The sequence below is a fragment of the Pan troglodytes genome, chromosome 10 (assembly GCF_028858775.2).
Source record: "Pan troglodytes isolate AG18354 chromosome 10, NHGRI_mPanTro3-v2.0_pri, whole genome shotgun sequence".
Taxonomy (NCBI): domain Eukaryota; kingdom Metazoa; phylum Chordata; class Mammalia; order Primates; family Hominidae; genus Pan; species Pan troglodytes.
The window spans coordinates 22642617-22659622 of NC_072408.2; the positions used below are offsets into that span (position 1 = coordinate 22642617).

General features: G+C 39.4%; 1 protein-coding gene across 2 annotated transcripts in view; it reads left to right on the top strand.

Moving 5' to 3' along the window:
* PTPRO (protein tyrosine phosphatase receptor type O) overlaps positions 1-17006 on the top strand; it is a 265422-nt gene that overhangs the window by 179465 nt on the left and 68951 nt on the right. For both annotated transcript variants that reach the window (XM_016923013.4, XM_016923014.4), the window contains exons 8-12: positions 3944-4064; positions 5249-5442; positions 8658-8769; positions 13303-13454; positions 14630-14750. In XM_016923013.4, coding sequence (XP_016778502.3) covers positions 3944-4064; positions 5249-5442; positions 8658-8769; positions 13303-13454; positions 14630-14750 — 700 coding nt within the window. The remainder of the gene's footprint in view (positions 1-3943; positions 4065-5248; positions 5443-8657; positions 8770-13302; positions 13455-14629; positions 14751-17006) is intronic.

Here is a 17006-nt window from a genome sequence, read left to right on the forward strand (position 1 = left end):
GTAATCTGTAATCCAATTACCCCTTTGTCGTTTTTTAAGTAATATGATGTATATGCCCATAGCTACTTCTTATTTTAAAAAGTATAATATCCCTAGGATAAATTTATTATAATGGCATATTTTTGTTTGTTTGTTTGTTTATGAGATGGAGTCTCGCTCTGCTGCCAGGCTGGAGCATGGAGTGCAAAGTCATGATCTCGGCTCACTGCAACTTCCGCCTCCTGGGTTCAAGTGATTCTCCTGTCCCAGCCTCCCAATTAGCTGGGACTACAGGTGCACACCACCACACCCAGCTAATTTTTGTATTTTTAGTTGAGATGGGGTTTCACCATGCTGACCAGGATGATCTCGATCTCTTGACCTCATGATCCACCCACCTTGGCCTTCCAAAGTGGTGGGATTACAGGCGTGAGCCACTGTGCCCGGCTATAATGGCATATTTAAACAGCTATGATTCCAGGTAGTCATTTGAATAGTTAGAATCAACTCCTAAAATATTATCGAAAGAAAGGAACCTTAACATCGCCATGAAACAATCTATACTCCTTATGCCCTTTATTATTCTAAACATTCTAAATAGGCAAAATGGGTGATTAATGAGCTAGGTCAGCATTTACACTTATAGTCAGATGTCTACAATGTGTTAAGTTTAAATGGAGCAATGTTTTTTTTTTGGTTTTTGGGAGGTTTATTGAGATAGAGTCTTGCTCTGTCAGCCAGGCTGGAGTGCAGTGGCGTAATCTCAGCTCACTGCAACCTCCACCTCCCAGTTTCAAGCGATTCTGTTGCCTCAGCTTCCCAAGGAGCTGGGACTATAGAAGTGAGCCACCACGCCTCACTAATTTTTGTATTTTTAGTAGAGATGGGTTTTCATCGTGTTGGCCAGGCTGGTCTCAAACTCCCAACCTCAGGTGATCTGCCCACCTCGGCCTCCCAAAGTGCTGGGATTACAGGCATGAGCCACTGCGCCCGGCCTGGAGCAATGTTGATAATATAACACATTATATGGTTTAATAGCATATTATTTATGTATATATGTTAGAAGAAGGTCTAGAAGAAGGCATATCAAAATGTCAGGATTTGTGGGAGGAGGAGAACAAACAAGACTTCCAATTTACTTCATTTGTTCGTTTATTGGGTGAGCAATTTTTACAATAAGCATATATGTTGTATCATATAAAGTGTATTTTAAATAAATAAAATAATATTGCTTAGTTGTGGATAATATGCATCTTCTTAGCATAGTTTGTCTCTTTAGAAAATTCTCTATCAGTCCGGGCATGGTGGTTCACGCCTGTAATCCCAGCACTTTGGGAGGCCAAGGCAGGAGAGGCACTTGAGGCCAGGAGTTTGAGACCAGCCTGACCAACATAATGAAACTCTGTCTCTACTAGAAACACAAAAATAAGCTGAGCATGATGGCGCACACCTCTAATTCCAGCTACTTGGGTAGCTGAAGCACAAGAATCACTTGAACCCAGGAGGCAGAGGTTGCAGTGAGCCAAGATCGTGCCACTGCACTCCAGGTTGGGCAACACAGTGACAGAGCAAGACTATGTCTCAAAAAGAAAGAAAAGAGAAGAAAGAAAGAAAGAGAGAGAGAGGAAGGAAGGAGAAAGAGAAAGAAAGAAAGAAAGAAGAAAGAAAGAAAGAAAGAAAAGAAAGAAAGAAAGAGGGAGGGAGGGAGGGAGAGAGGGAGGGGGAAGGAAGGAAGGAGGGAGGGAGGGAGGGAGGGAAGGAAGGAAGGAAGGAAGGAAGGAAGGAAGGAAAACTGTCTATCAGATGAAGAGATATAGTTGACTAAATCTGCCTATACGGCTTCCAGCAGAATTAAAAATCTAAAACTTGTGCAAGAAACCCTGATATGAAAGAGTATAAATATGAAAGAAAGAATGAAAATCCCAATTTATTAATTCAATATAATCTTATTTTGTTCAAGTCAGTGGAAAATAAATTTTGGTATATGGCTCCTTTTACTTACATGTAGAGCAAGTTGTACCAATTCAGATTACATAATTTCTACTGTGTATAATCAGTTTCCAGTGTGAAAAGGTTTAAAATTCATATCATATCACCAGTTCTGTATGAATCCTTAAAATCTTAATGGGACTCTAAAAAACACCTTACAGCATAGATAAGCTGTAAACAACATTGTTCTCCATTGATTCATGTTCCTCCTTGGAGTAATTCCACAATTTTATGTATCCGAGAGGCCAAAAAATTAATAAGATGAATAAAGGTTAATATTTATTGATACTCTGGTTTAAACATTCTCAAACTCTATGAGGTATATAATTTTATTACCTATATTTTAGCAATGAAGTAACCAAGGTAAGAATTTTAAATAAATTATAAAGCATAAATAAACCCCCATGCTAATAATGAGTAGAGTCAGGATTTGATTCCAGGTAGTCCGAAAAAAGAACATGTGTTCTTTCCACCAAGCAATACTGTCTTAAATATTAGAGACACTGAAGGTCAAAGCAGCACCTTAACCTTTTAGTTGAATTATCAATTCTTGTGCGTGCCAACATTCAAATTTAATAAATGCATTTTATTCATCTATACGTTCTCACTATTTTTCCCTATATGGTATTTGTTACGTATCCAAATTTTTTTTAAAAAGAGCAGGGCCAAGTGTGGTGGCTCATGCCTGTAATCCTAGCACTTTAGAAGGCCCAGGCAGGTGGATCACCTGAGGTCAGGAGTCCAGAGACCAGCCTGGCCAACATGGCGAAACCTCGTCTCTACTAAAAATACCAAAATTAGCTGGGCGTGGTGGCACACAACTGTAATCCCAGCTACTCAAGAGCCTGAGGCAGGAGAAATGCTTGAACCCGGGAGGTCGAGGTTGCAGTGAGCCCAGATCATGCCACTTCACTCCAGCCTCGGCGACAGAGTAAGACTCTGTCTCAAAAAAAAAAAAAAAGAACAGTAAAGAAGGTCTCATGTAAATGAGAAATGCTCTCTACAATATTATTTCAGGGGGCTACAACAGCCTGGCAGGGTGCTTACCAGGATATCTCGATGCTTAGCACAGTGACCTGCCCATAGTGTAGATTAGAGGTCCCAACACTAGGCTTCCAGTCCCAACACTGCATCTAAATATACGACCTTGGCCATTCTCTGGCTTTACTTTATTTATTAAATGAGCACTTTGGACTAGGTAATCTCTAAAGTCATTTCCATTTATTTATTTATTTATTTATTTTTAATTTTTGTTTTTTTGAGAGCTTGTCTCACTCTGTTGCCCAGGCTGGAGTGCAGTGGCACAAACTTGGCTCACTGCACCTCTGCCTCCTGGGTTCAAGCAATTCTCCTACCTCAGCCTCCTGAGTAGCTGAGATTACAGGCACCTGCCACCATGCCTGGCTAATTTTCTTTGTATTTTAGTAGAGACAGGGTTTCACTATATTCGTCAGGCTGGTCTTGAACTCCTTACCTCAAATGATCTGCCTGCCTTGGCCTCCCAAAGTGCTGGGATTACACGCATGAGCCACTGTTCCCAGTGGTCATTTTCATTTCTATAATTAGATATTATATGCTTCTAAGTGACAAGAGACTAAAGACATTTCTGTACTGATCTTTGTATGTAATCAGCTGACACTACAATTTAGAATGTCAAACTATCCTCATGGTATTGCTGATTTGATTATGGTTAGAGGCTGATGTGTCTCTAGTGTGCATAGTTATAATTGACACTGATGGTATAAAGCAGTTCACACGGCTTAGAATAGACAAAATTTGAATCTTCTAGGTTCCCTTCAATGTTCACATAAACTATAAATCATCCTAATTTTGGAATCTGACAGCTTCAGTAAAGCCTTCTGGATTTCAAAGTCATCTGTGATTCCAAAAAGAGTCTCTGAATATTATACCAGCCTCTGTGTAACATTCTGAAATCCCAGCTCTAAATAAATCTTATTGGGTGTTTGGTTTAAAGGTGAACTCAAGCAAACCTATTATTGAAAATCTGGTTCCTGGTGCCCAGTACCAGGTTGTAATATACCTAAGGAAAGGCCCTTTGATTGGCCCACCTTCAGATCCTGTGACATTTGCTATTGGTAAGTTGCTAGCCACAAGAAGAATGACTGACCTATATATTAGGGTATTGACGGAGGGGTGCAATGTGCAAGCTCAAATCATTATCATTGTATTTGGAAGGTCTATATTAGTTCATCCAATATGCTACCTTCAGAGTAATAAATAACAAGAATTGTATACTTGGAAAACATTCTTAATATTTATTACTTGGGGAAAAAATCAGACGCAAACATACTTACTTTAGTTTTCAATGATTATACAACAAGAGTAAAGCTGTGTGCCGTGGCACACACCTACAGTTCCAGCTACTTGGGAGGCTGAGGTGGGAGGACTGCTTGAGCCCAGAAGTTGTTTGTTTGTTTTGTTTTGTCTGTTTTTTTTTTTTTTTTTTTTTTGGAGACAGAGTCTCGCTCTGTCACCCAGGTTGGAACGCAGTGGTGCAATCTCAGTTCCCTGCAACTTCTGCCTCCCAGGTTCAAGCAATTCTCCTGCCTCAGCCTCCTGAAAAGCTGGGACTACAGGTACATGCCACCATGCCTGGCTAATTTTTTATATTTTTAGTAGAGACGGGGTTTCACCGTGTTAGCCAGGATGGTCTCGATCTGACCTCGTGATCTGCCCACCTTGGCTTCCCAAAGTGCTGGGATTACAGGCATGAGCCACCACACCCAGCTAAGCCCAGAAGTTTTAATCTAGCCTTGGTAACATAGCAAGACCCTGTCTCAGAAAAAAAAGAAAAAAAAAGAAAGAAAGAAAAGAAGAAAGACAGAACAAATGAAAGAGAGAGAGAGAAAGAAAGAGAGAAAGGAGAAAAAGTGAGAAAGAGAGTGAGAAAGAAAGAAGAGAGTGAGAAAGAGAGAGAAAAAAAGAAAAAGAGAGAGAAAGGAAAGAAAGAAGAAAGAAAGAAAGAAGAAAGAGAAAAGAAAGATGAAAGGAGGAAGGGAGGGAAGGAGGAAGGGGGAGGGCAGGGGGAGGGAGGAAGGAAGGGAGGAAGGAAGGAAGGGAGGGAGGAAGGAAGGGAGGAAGGAAGGAAGGAAGGAAGGGAGGAAGGAAGGGAGGGAGGGAGGGAGGAAGGGAGGGAGGGAGGGAGGGAGGTATTGTATCAGAAGAGTGAAAACTCGGGTCATTAAGTAGAAGTTTGAGGCCATTGCTAAGACATTCCTTCTTAACTTTCTTTTTCTACCCCCTGCCCTCTTCTTTTTAGTTCCCACAGGAATAAAGGATTTAATGCTCTATCCTTTGGGTCCTACGGCCGTGGTTCTGAGCTGGACCAGACCTTATTTAGGCGTGTTCAGAAAATACGTGGTTGAAATGTTTTATTTCAACCCTGCTACAATGACATCAGAGTGGACCACCTACTATGAAATAGCAGCAACTGTTTCCTTAACTGCATCCGTGGTAATCTTCCCTTAACCAACTGTCAGTCTTTCCTATGGGAACAGGCAAACCTTTATGTACCAAATGTGTCTTTAAAAAATTATCTATAAATTTGATTATTTTGTAAATACACATAGTGTGTTAGTTCATTTTCACGCTGCTGATAAAGAAATAGCCAAGACTGAGCAATTTACAAAAGAAAGAAGTTTAATTGGACTTACAGTTCCACGTGGCTGGGGAAGCCTCACAATCATGACAGAAGGCAAGGAGAAGCAAGTCATGTCTTATACAGATGGCAGCAAGCAAAGAGAGCTTGTGCAGGAAAACTCCCTCTTATAATAGCCATCAGATCTCATGAGACTTATTCACTATCACAAGAATGGCATGGGAGAGACCTGCCCCCAGGATTCAGTTACTTCCCACAGGGTCCCTCACACAACACTTGGGAATTCAAGATGAGATTTGGGTGAGAACACAACCAAACCATATTATTCTGCCACTTGCCCCTCCCAAATCTCATGTCCTCACATTTCAAAACCAATCATGCCTTCCCAACAGTCCCGAAAAGTCTTAACTAATTAACTCGAAAGTGCACAGTCAAAAGTTTCATCTGAGACAAGGCAAGTCCCTTCTGCCTATGAGTCTATAAAATCAAAAGCAATTTAGTTACTTCCTAGATACGCTCGGGGTACAGGCATTGATACAGCTGTTCCAAATGGGAAACATTGACCAAAACAAAGAGGCTACAGGCCCCACGCAACTCCAAAATCCACTGGGACAGTCAAATCTCAAAGCTCCAAAATGATATCCTTTGACTCCATGTCTCACATCCAGGTTATGCTGATGGAAGAGGTGGGTTCCCATGGTCTTAGGCAGTTCCACTCCTGTGGCTTTGCAGCATATATCCCCCCTCCTGGCTGCATTCACAGGCTGGCATTGAGTGTCTGCAGCTTTTCCAGGTGCACAGTGTAAGCTGTCAGTGGATCTACCATTCTGGGGTCTGGAGGATGGTGACCCTCTTCTCACAGCTCCACTAGGCAGTACCCCAGTAGGGACTCTGTGTGCGGTCTCCAGCCCCACATTTCCCTTTTACATTGCCCTAGCAGAGGGCATGAGGTCCCTGCCCTGCTGCAGCAAACTTTTGCCTGGGCATCCAAGTGTTTCCATACATTTTCTGAAATCTAGGTGGAGGTTCCCAAACCTCAGTTCTTGACTCCTGTGCACCCACAGTCTCAACACCATGTGGAAGCTGCCAAGCCTTGGGGCTTGCACCCTCTGAAGCCACCACCTGAACTCTACGTTGGCCCCTTTCACCCACAGCTGCAGCGGCTGGGATGCAGGGCACCAAGTCTCTAGGCTGTACACAGCACAGGGACCCTGGGCCTGGGCCACAAAACCACATTTTCCTCCCAGGCCTCCAGGCCTGTGATGGGAGAGGCTTCCATGAAGAACTCTGACTTGACCTGAAGACATTTTCCCCATTGTCTTGGGGATTAACATTCAACTCCTCATTACTTATTCAAATTTCTGCAGCCAACTTGAATTTCTCCTCAGAAAATGGGATTTTCTTTTCTATCACATTGTCAAGCTGCAAATTTTCCAAACTTTTATGCTCTGTTTCCGTTTTAAAACTGAATGCCTTTAACAGCACCAAGTCACCTCTTGAATGCTTTGCTGCTTAGAAATTTCTTCTGCCAGATACCCTAAATCATCTCTCTTAAGTTCAAAGTTCCAAAATCCCTAAGGGAGGCACAAAATGCTGCCAGTGTCTTTGCTAAAACGTAACAAGAATCACCTTTGCTCCAGTTCCCAACAAGTTCTTCATCCCCATCTGAGACCACCTCAGCCTAGATTTCATTGTCCATATCATTATCAGCATTTTGGTCAAAGCCATTCAACAAGTCTCTAGGGAATTCCAAACTTTCCCACATTTTACTGTCTTCTGAGCCCTCCAAACTGTTCCAGCCTCTGCCTGTTACCCAGTTCCAAAGTTGCTTCCACAGTTTTGGGTATCTTCTCAGCAGCACTCCACTCTCGGTGCCAATTTACTGTATTCATTCGTTTCCATGCTGCTGACAAAGACATACCCAAGACTGGGCAATTTACAAAAGAAGGAGGTTTAATTGGGCTTACAGTTCCACGTGGCTGGGGAAGCCCCACAATCATGGTGGAAGGCAAAGAGGAGCAAGTCATGTCTTACATGGATGGCACCAAGCAAGAGAGCTTGTGCAGGAAAACTCCCCCTTACAATAGCCATCAGATTTCATGAGATTTACTCACTATCATCAGAATAGCACAGGAAAGACATGCCCCCATGATTCAGTTATCTCCCACTGGGCCCCTCCCATAACACGTGGGAATTCAAGATGAGATTTGGGTGGGGACACAGCCAAACCATATCACATAGGTATGGCTATTTTCAAGTTTTTTTCATTGTTTTAGCTTTTAGGTTTTGGGATTCTCTTTTGTTTTGAGAGGGAGAGAAAGAGATAATTGTGTGAGGCTAGCTGTCAACTCTAATTGAATGTATTTGTTAATCAACATTTTTTCCTAAGCACAGAACAGAGCAATCAAGTGCTTACTGCTTCTCCTGGATTCTGGGGAGGAACACAAAGAGATTTCCCTTTGGCATTCCATAGTTAGTTGACACTGCCTAATTTTAATGATGACTTTTCATGGCATCTACAGATCAATTAAATATCTCTAATGTCAGGCTTTTAGAGGATTTTTTTTAAGAAAACAGGTAAAAACTGCTCTTTCTGAAATTGAGACAATTTTGAAAAGTGTGGGTTACCCATGGGCTATTCACAAAGTACACAATTACCCTCTACCCAGTTGAAGACTCTGAAGGACTCCTGTTCGTGGTTTACACTGAAAAAACACTGAGTTGTGAGAGGTTACTTGTCTTAGAAATAGGGAGAAATGTATGTACAGTCACTTATAAATAAGCACTGTTTCGCGTGTGTAATATTAGGAAATTGCAAAATCAAACAAATATTGGAAATCTTTGGCTCTATATCTTTAAATCACTTTTAAAAATTTATATTTTTGCATTTTACTTTATGTCTCATTTCATTCTAGAAAGAATATTTTATTATAGTAAATTTAGGAAACACAAAAAGACAATATAAAGGAAAATTAAAATTACTTATTAATTTTTTATGAAAGTAAGTCTACTCCAAAAACAGTGCTTTCTCCCACAGTCTTTTGTCTCCTCGCTTGCTTTTCTCATTCAGAGAATAGCTAATCTGCTGCCAGCATGGTACTACAACTTCCGGGTTACCATGGTGACGTGGGGAGATCCAGAATTGAGCTGCTGTGACAGCTCTACCATCAGCTTCATAACAGGTGAGGCATGTGTGGGGAACGGTTCCACAAGGAGAGAGCATTATTGTGAGGAGTTACTAAGGTTCCAAATCTCTAGAAAGTGCCAGTCATTCACCCAGCACTGGGTGAACATCAATTTCATGGGAGATAATATTGATTCTGATCATTCATTATTTTGTTTAGTTGATAATCTTTAGAAATCAAAATACCATTTTTATTTTGTGTTACCACCGTTGACTTATTTTTATTCTGAGGCACTGACCTTGATTAATGTACTCTCCGGCTGAATTGATTAGAATAGAAATATGGCAGGCACAGCCATCAGCTTCACACTGCACAGTCAATTGATTTTACCCATATGATGATTATATTTGTTAGATTGCCTCCATTTTCTTATTAATTAAGCCATTTTTAAAGTCATAGGCTGACTGTAGTAGAGTCCATTGTGGAAATTAAAAAATAGGGTTTAGAGACAGATAGATCTGGATTTGAATAGACCCTCCGCATACCACATATAACCTTGAGCACGTTAACTTTTCTAAATATGTTTTTTTAAATGTGGAAAATGTGGATGATAATAGTATCAGTTATCTGTTATTATTTATTACAACTTCATTATTATATAAGCTACTTTGCAAAATACACGACACAAAGTTTAAGCACTTAAAAAACAATTAGTCTTAGATCCTCGGAAACCTTAAATTATGTAGTTGCATCATCAGTAGTCAGAGATAGCAATGAAAAGGGGAAATTCATCAAAGAAACACTAACCCTTGTGGTTTGAACTAAGACGTTTCAAGAACCTTTTATCGAACGACAAGGTTGTAATTAGAGTTGTCCTGAGAAAACAGAGGAGAAAAATACCGCTTAGAGGAATAATTTTGGCAAATAGTTTCCTCAGTGGACATCTAGTTTACTCTGTTGAAATGTATCAGTAAAAAAAAAAAAAGTGGAAGGAAATCAATCATCTGTGAATTCTTATACAATTAACTTACATAAGCATGTTTCTTTTCTTTACTAGCCAATATCCAGAGCACTTTTTGTTCCAGATTTTAATAGTAATATTAGAGCAGAAAAGTGAAAGAATACCCAAAAAGGAGAAAATAGCAGTTACTTGGCAAGCGCTGTTAGTCTTTTGCCTATAATGATAATCACATATTTAATTATAAGTAAACTTCACTGTATCAATAATTCTTATAATTTAACTATATTGATGTAAACTTTCTGAGAATGCTCTTTCCTTCTCACCAGGACAGTTGTCTGGAAAAAGCTCAGATGTAACATCTCAACCTGGGACTGCTCATTTCTAGCTGTCAAACTTTGAATTATCTTAATGATTCTGGGCTTCTATTTTCTCACCAGTAGAACCCCCTAAAATGTCAGCTAAATAGGCACTAAAGCCTTCTTAGAGACAACTGATTAGTAGAGCAAAACTTAATATATTGAACACCACCCTGACAGTCTTTGCACTGTCTTTTAAGGGGGAACAAAAGAAATGAAATATTAATAGGATTTGGCTTCCTGGCTCAAGTGGTTTAAGGTATGCCTTTCAAGATGGAAAACTGACTAGGATCGGGCATAGTTTATAACAGTTTAAATGGACATAGCAAGTGTGGATCAGTAAACTATGGTTAATAGACAAGCTACTTACCTGGTAAGCAGTCTGCTGTCACCAATGTATTGATGTTGATGATTTTCTATCTTTTCCTGGGTCAAATAAATAAGTGATGCTGAACCAGCAGTCTACAGGTATTGTCTCAGCATATTGACAGAGATGGTCTCAATTCTCACATCTATAAAATGGGTATAATAATAATAAATAAATAATAATAAATACCTCACAGTATGTGTGAGAATTAAATCATGTAATGTAAGTCACTATTATAATAGATTATTATCATTTTTGTACTTATTTTCTAAACCAATTGAAAATTCTAGTAGGTTTTCTTTAACCTTCTTTTTTTTTTTTTTTACTTTTACTTTAAGTTCTGGGATACATGTACAGAACATGCAGTTTGTTACATAGGTATACATGTGCCATGGTGGTTTGCTGCACCTATCAACCTGTCATCTAGGTTTTAAGCCCCGTATACATTACGTATTTGTCCTAATGCTCTCCCTCCCTTGCCCCCACCCCCCGACAGGCCTCATGTGATGCTAATACTTATAACAAACATTCATAACTAGGTATGCTTTCAAAAATAATCATTCACTGAAGAATTTGTAATATATAAAGTAAAAACGCATGTGTGTGTGATTTTTTTTACCTTCTTATTTAAAGCAAATAAGAATCTCATGCTTAACTTTCCTATGCTTTGAATTTTCCAAATTGTGTGGTGTAAAAGAAAATAGGAACAAAATATTTGAATTAGGTGTGATTTATTAGGAACTCAAGTCTACCATCTTTGTTAGGCAATTCAGTTGGCTAGCCCTCAATCATAGTAATTATGCGGAGGGGCCAAATTATTAATAAACAAATAGTGACATCTTGTGGCCTTCCAGCAATATGCTAGGTTTTAAAGCAACAACATGGAAATAAAAATCTGACGTGTGAGAGGAAAGATATATACTTCTGGGTTTGCAATTTTAAAGATGTTTCTTTTCCTCACTAAAATTAGGACATGAGAAAATACCCTTTGAAGAAATATATGCATAGGTTCTTGTATATGACGAAATATGTTGGAATATATTAGGAGGCTATAAGAAAGCCAAGGTTATTTTCCTTCAGTAGAATATTCTGAAGTATGATGTAGATTTGTGTTACTTGTTAGATGCATTGATGATCTTTCAAGATTTTATTGCTAAGCATACTATATAAGTGCTACTCGTACTTCACATGAAACAGAAATGCATTTTTACTTTATATATTACAAATTCTTCAGTGAATAATTTTGAAAGCATAGTTACGAATGTTTGTTGTAAGTATTAGCATCATATTAGGGGAAATGATTCTTTATAGAAAATTTCCATAGATTTTAGTTGACATTTTGCCGTATCTCAGAATGGAACACCGACTGTCTTCAAACCAACATACACCTGGAATTTAAATTCAATTGTGTATTTGTTTTTTAAAATAATCAGAGTTAGCAGTTACTTTAAAAAGGTAATTAAAATGTTTTCAGAGCCCATATAGTATAAAGCTTGTGATGAATTCTCTTCCCTAGTTGGCAAATTTTTTATTTTATTTATTTATGTTTTTTGGCTGGGCGTGGAAGCTCACGCCTGAAATCCCAGCACTTTGGGAAGCCACGATGGGTGGATTGCTTGAGCCCAGGAGTTCAAGACAAGTCTAGGCAATATAGAAAGACCCTGTCTCTACAAAAAATATAAAAATTAGCTGGATATGAAGGCCTGTACCTGTAGTCCTAGCTACTTGGTAGGCTGAGGCAGGAGGGATGATTGAGCCTGGGAGGTCGAGGCTGCAGTGAGCTGAGATTGCGCCACTGCACTCCAGCTGGAGTGACAGATTGAGATCCTGCCTCAAAAGTAAAAATAAAATAAAATAAAAGTAATTTTTTTTTTTGAGGCAGGGTCTCACTCTGTCACCCAGGCTGGAATGCAGTGGCAGGCTCATGGCTCACTGCAGCCTGGATCTCCTGGGCTCAAATAGTCCTCCCACCTCAGCCTCCCTAGTAGGTGGGACAACAGGGTGTGCCACCATGCCCAGCTGAATCTTCTAATTTTTTTGTAGAGATGGGGTTTTGCTATGTTGCACAGGCTGGTCTTGAACTCCTGGACTCAAGCGATCCACCCACCTCAGCTTCCCGAAATGCAGAGATTACAGGCATTCCCTGCTTAAATTTTTAAAAATTTAAATGCATAAGATGATAAAGTAGCCAGCTCAGTGTTAGAATTTAGCTTCGTGGCTAAAAAAAAACAAACAAACAAAAAAAAAAAACAAACAAACAACAAAAAAAACTTGTTCTTCCCTTCTTTCTCTGTCTCACTACTCACTCAGCAACATTTATTAAGAGCCTGTTTTCTGCAAAGCACTGGGCTAGACACTGTCAAAAATAATGTCTTGTTATTTTATGCAAATAACATTTGTCTTCTATCCTGCTTGTAGTACTATGATCTTCTATCTTTCTACCCTTGTATCCTACTGTTCTTTATTCCCATAAACACCTTTGCTGCAAGTAAATGAAAGAGACTTAGTTTACAGGACTCTAAGTTTTTTAATCCTACTTGGATAATAACTCCACTGATACCTATTAATATTAACTGGTTGATGTAACAAAAATATACCCAAACAAGTGAACTTTTTAGGAATTTTGTAATGGTGACATTTATCTAAAAGACTTTGATATCCTCAGGTACAGATGGGTCTGGGGGTCTTGCATCTTAGATATACAAGATGTGGGATCCCATTAAACAAGTGCCCATCCTGTATCACCATCCTTCACTGTTATTGAGAGGTCCTGAAGTTACCAGGACTATCGTGTGCTGTGAATTCTAATTCGCTAAGTTGACTCTATATGGGATTTCATGCTCTGCTGATAAGTACTTTATTTATCCATCTATTATACTAAATTGTGCCTCATTTCTCCCTTGTAGCCCCAGTGGCTCCGGAAATCACTTCTGTGGAATATTTCAACAGTCTGTTATATATCAGTTGGACATATGGGGATGATACAACGGACTTGTCCCATTCTAGAATGCTTCACTGGATGGTGGTTGCAGAAGGAAAAAAGAAAATTAAAAAGAGTGTATGTTTCTTTGAATGCCAGTACTGTGTGTCTGTAAATTTAGTTTTATGAACTATTGAAAACCACTAAGCAATCATTTATTGACACGTCAAATGTTTGCATGCCAGTTGTCTGTTTTAGGCTCTGGAGATAAGACAGTGAACAAAAATTAAATTCTTCCTTTCATAGAGCTTACCATTTAATCTTTAACAGTGAGATGTAAGAGCTCCAACTATTGATTTCATTTATATTTAGAATTATGATTTGAGCTTTTTCTTCAGGATGCCAAACATTTTCAAGAAAACTACAATTAACGTATTTCCCATTTTTTCCCATATATCACCGACACCTAAAGATTTGGGGACTTTGGGACTACTGATTTCTTTTCTCCAAAATACGCTTTTGGATGTTTATTGATAAGGGTACAGACTAAACTACTGTAATAAAGAAACAAACAAAAAGAGAGTGGCTCAAACAAAATAGAAGTTTATACCTCTCCCATGATAGCACAGGACTAACCAGGCACTTCTGCTTTAAGGGGTCATCCAGGGAGGCAAATTCTGTTTTGTTGTTCCATCTGCCACTATGCATAGTCCTTGTCTCTAGAGAGGAAGCTTTATCACCATTACATGCATGTTCCAGCCTGCAGGAAGGGGAAAAGAAAAGGGATGATGTGGAAGCCCGGCACTTACAGGATGTGACCTGAACTGTAAGTTGTCCATGTGACTTCTACTTACAATCCACTGATCAGAGCTGGTCACATCATCCCCTCTAGCTGTAGGAGAGGATGGGAAATAACAATGGCTGTTAGGTAGGAAGCCACACGTCTACAGATATGGGTAGGTTTCTTTTGAACGTCTTAGAATGTACATATCAGTAGCAACTCAGTAATTGTCTTTTCTAAAACCTGTTATCAATATGTGAGAAAATGTCAGAATGAGACCCATTCCAAATAAGGGAATTCATTGCAAAATTGTTCTGATGTATATAATGCATTATTAAGGCTACCTCACATTGGGCCCAGCTGAGGAATTTATAAAATTTTCAGAAGATATAACGTATCTATAATATAATCAATTGCAGACTGCTGCATAGAACAGAGAGGGAATGTGTCTGCTACAGTCCTTTAGTTGTTTGGGGTGGTGCACTGATTCATTCACTAAAAGTTTAAGCCCTTGATTTTGATGATCTTGCAGGTAACACGCAATGTCATGACTGCAATTCTCAGCTTGCCTCCAGGCGACATCTATAACCTCTCAGTAACTGCTTGTACTGAAAGAGGAAGTAATACCTCCATGCTCCGCCTTGTCAAGCTAGGTAAGAAGAGTACACAGAGATGGGTGTGAAATAATCACTAATGTTTGCATCATTCGATTCAGCAAGAGCTCCTCAATTCAATGAAATAATAACAGAAACATGGCTAATTTTTTATGAGTAGAAAATAGACATTTGTACTAGCAAAACGGTATGTTCAACTTGGTACAAGTTTCTGTGAGTGGGTTGTATACTGTTCTGGGAAGCAGTGGTGTTCGCTGTTCTTTGTAAGGTTAAAGAAACCAGGTAGTCATAGGATTTTGGAGATGGAAGCACATTAGAGATTATCTAATGCAGTGTTCACAACCCTATAAGACAACATTCTATTTTCATATTAATATTATGTAATGCTCTCTTTAATATCTTAAATAGTAATGGATTTAAAAATCTACATATTGATATTTTAAGTTTTATATAGTTTCCCAACTCTAGAATAAAATCAAGACAAAAAGAAACTAATTTATAATAAAATAATATGGATTCCCTACATATATGGTCAGACACAACTACTCTAAAAGACATAATGAAATTACCTGATGCCTAGATATAATTAAAATGAATAAGTTGGGGTTTATAAGAAATAAAAAGATCATTAGCCCTTCATATAAGAAGTATAAAAATAAGCAAAGAAATGAACAAGTTAATATAAATTAATAACAAATACCTAAACAAGCATAGATATAGGTAGATACTAGAATAAAAACTAGAGTTAAAATAAGTACCAAAAGATGAGATACATTTTCATATAATGAGAGAAAGATGGAAATAATTTTAATTAAAGTAGGGACAACACACCAAAAGTTTATAAATGGCAGCATAGAAGCAAGCTGGCTTCACTCCCCTCTACCCAACAGAAAACCAAAAGCAAATATACACTCTGAGATTTTCACCAGCAACAACCCAGAACTCAAATACGAGGATGCGACCAATTCCAGAGCCATAGAGAAGTGAAAATACTCTGGGCAGATGGTAGGGGAATCAGGCTTCCACATTCGTGACGCCTCCCCCGCGATTCTGCCTGGCAACAAATGTGCAGAAAATCTTCTGCCAACTCATGTTTCTACACTGGAAAAAGTGAGGTTGAGGTAGTCAACTAGTTTCCCCACTATCTTGGGCTCCCTGGCAGGAAATCTGTCCTTGCCTTAACCCACAGGAAGCATCGTGACTGCCTGAAGGGAGAAATAGCTTGAGGATAGGCAGAAACAAAGAGATGAGATGGAACTACCATTCCCAGTCCCAGCAACTCTGCTCTGTAACTTGGCCAAAGGAGACACCAAATCAGAGTGGCTGTTCAGCAGCACCATGCTGTAGGAAGTACATTTCACAGGTCCCTTGGGCATGAGCCCCCCAGCTAACTTTGACACACTGCCAGGATAATTCCTTTAAGACCTTTCCTTTTCAGGACAGGCAGAGCCAAGGCAAATCTGGACTTAAGGTGCCACCTAGAGCTGAAATGTAGGCAGTGATCTAGTGGTAAATATTTGCTAGGCAAACATAGCCAATAAAAGACAAAACAAGGCAAGGCAGACAAAGGAAAGTGGACTAAATAGTTAATTATTTAATGCAAAGACATAGTTCTATGCCCATAAGAAACAACATCAAACAGGGAACTGTGACCCGCCCACCACCCCCCCGCCCACGTTACCCAGGAAAAGGACAAAGCAAAAATCCAATGACTGACCCTAACAAGATGGTGATTTGTGAGCTCTCTGAACAAGACTTCAAAATACAGTTTAAGGAAAATCAGTGATGTCCAGGAAAACACAGAAAAGCAATTCAGAAATTTATCAGAGAAATTTTTAAATCAAACAAATTCTTGGTACTGGAAAATACGTTTGCTGAACTGAAAAACACATCACAGCAGAATGGACAAAGGAGTGGAATGATTCAGGGAGCTCAAAGCCTATTTGAAAATACACCATTGGAGGAGAAAAAAGAAAAATAAGACTGAAAGTAAGTGAAGTCTGACTATAAGATATTTTAAAAAAAGGCTGGGCACGGTGGCTCACACCTGTAATCCCAGCACTTTGGGAGGCCAAGGCGGGCAGATCACGAGGTCAGGAGATCGAGACCATCCTTGCTAACATGGTGAAACCCTGTCTCTAACAAAAATACAAAAAAAAAAAATTAGCCGGCATGGTGGCAGGTGCCTGTAGTCCCAGCTACTCGGGAGGCTGAGGCAGGAGAATGATGTGAACTCGGGAGGTGGAGCTTGCAGTGAGCCGAGATCGCACCACTGCACACCAGCCTGGGTGACAG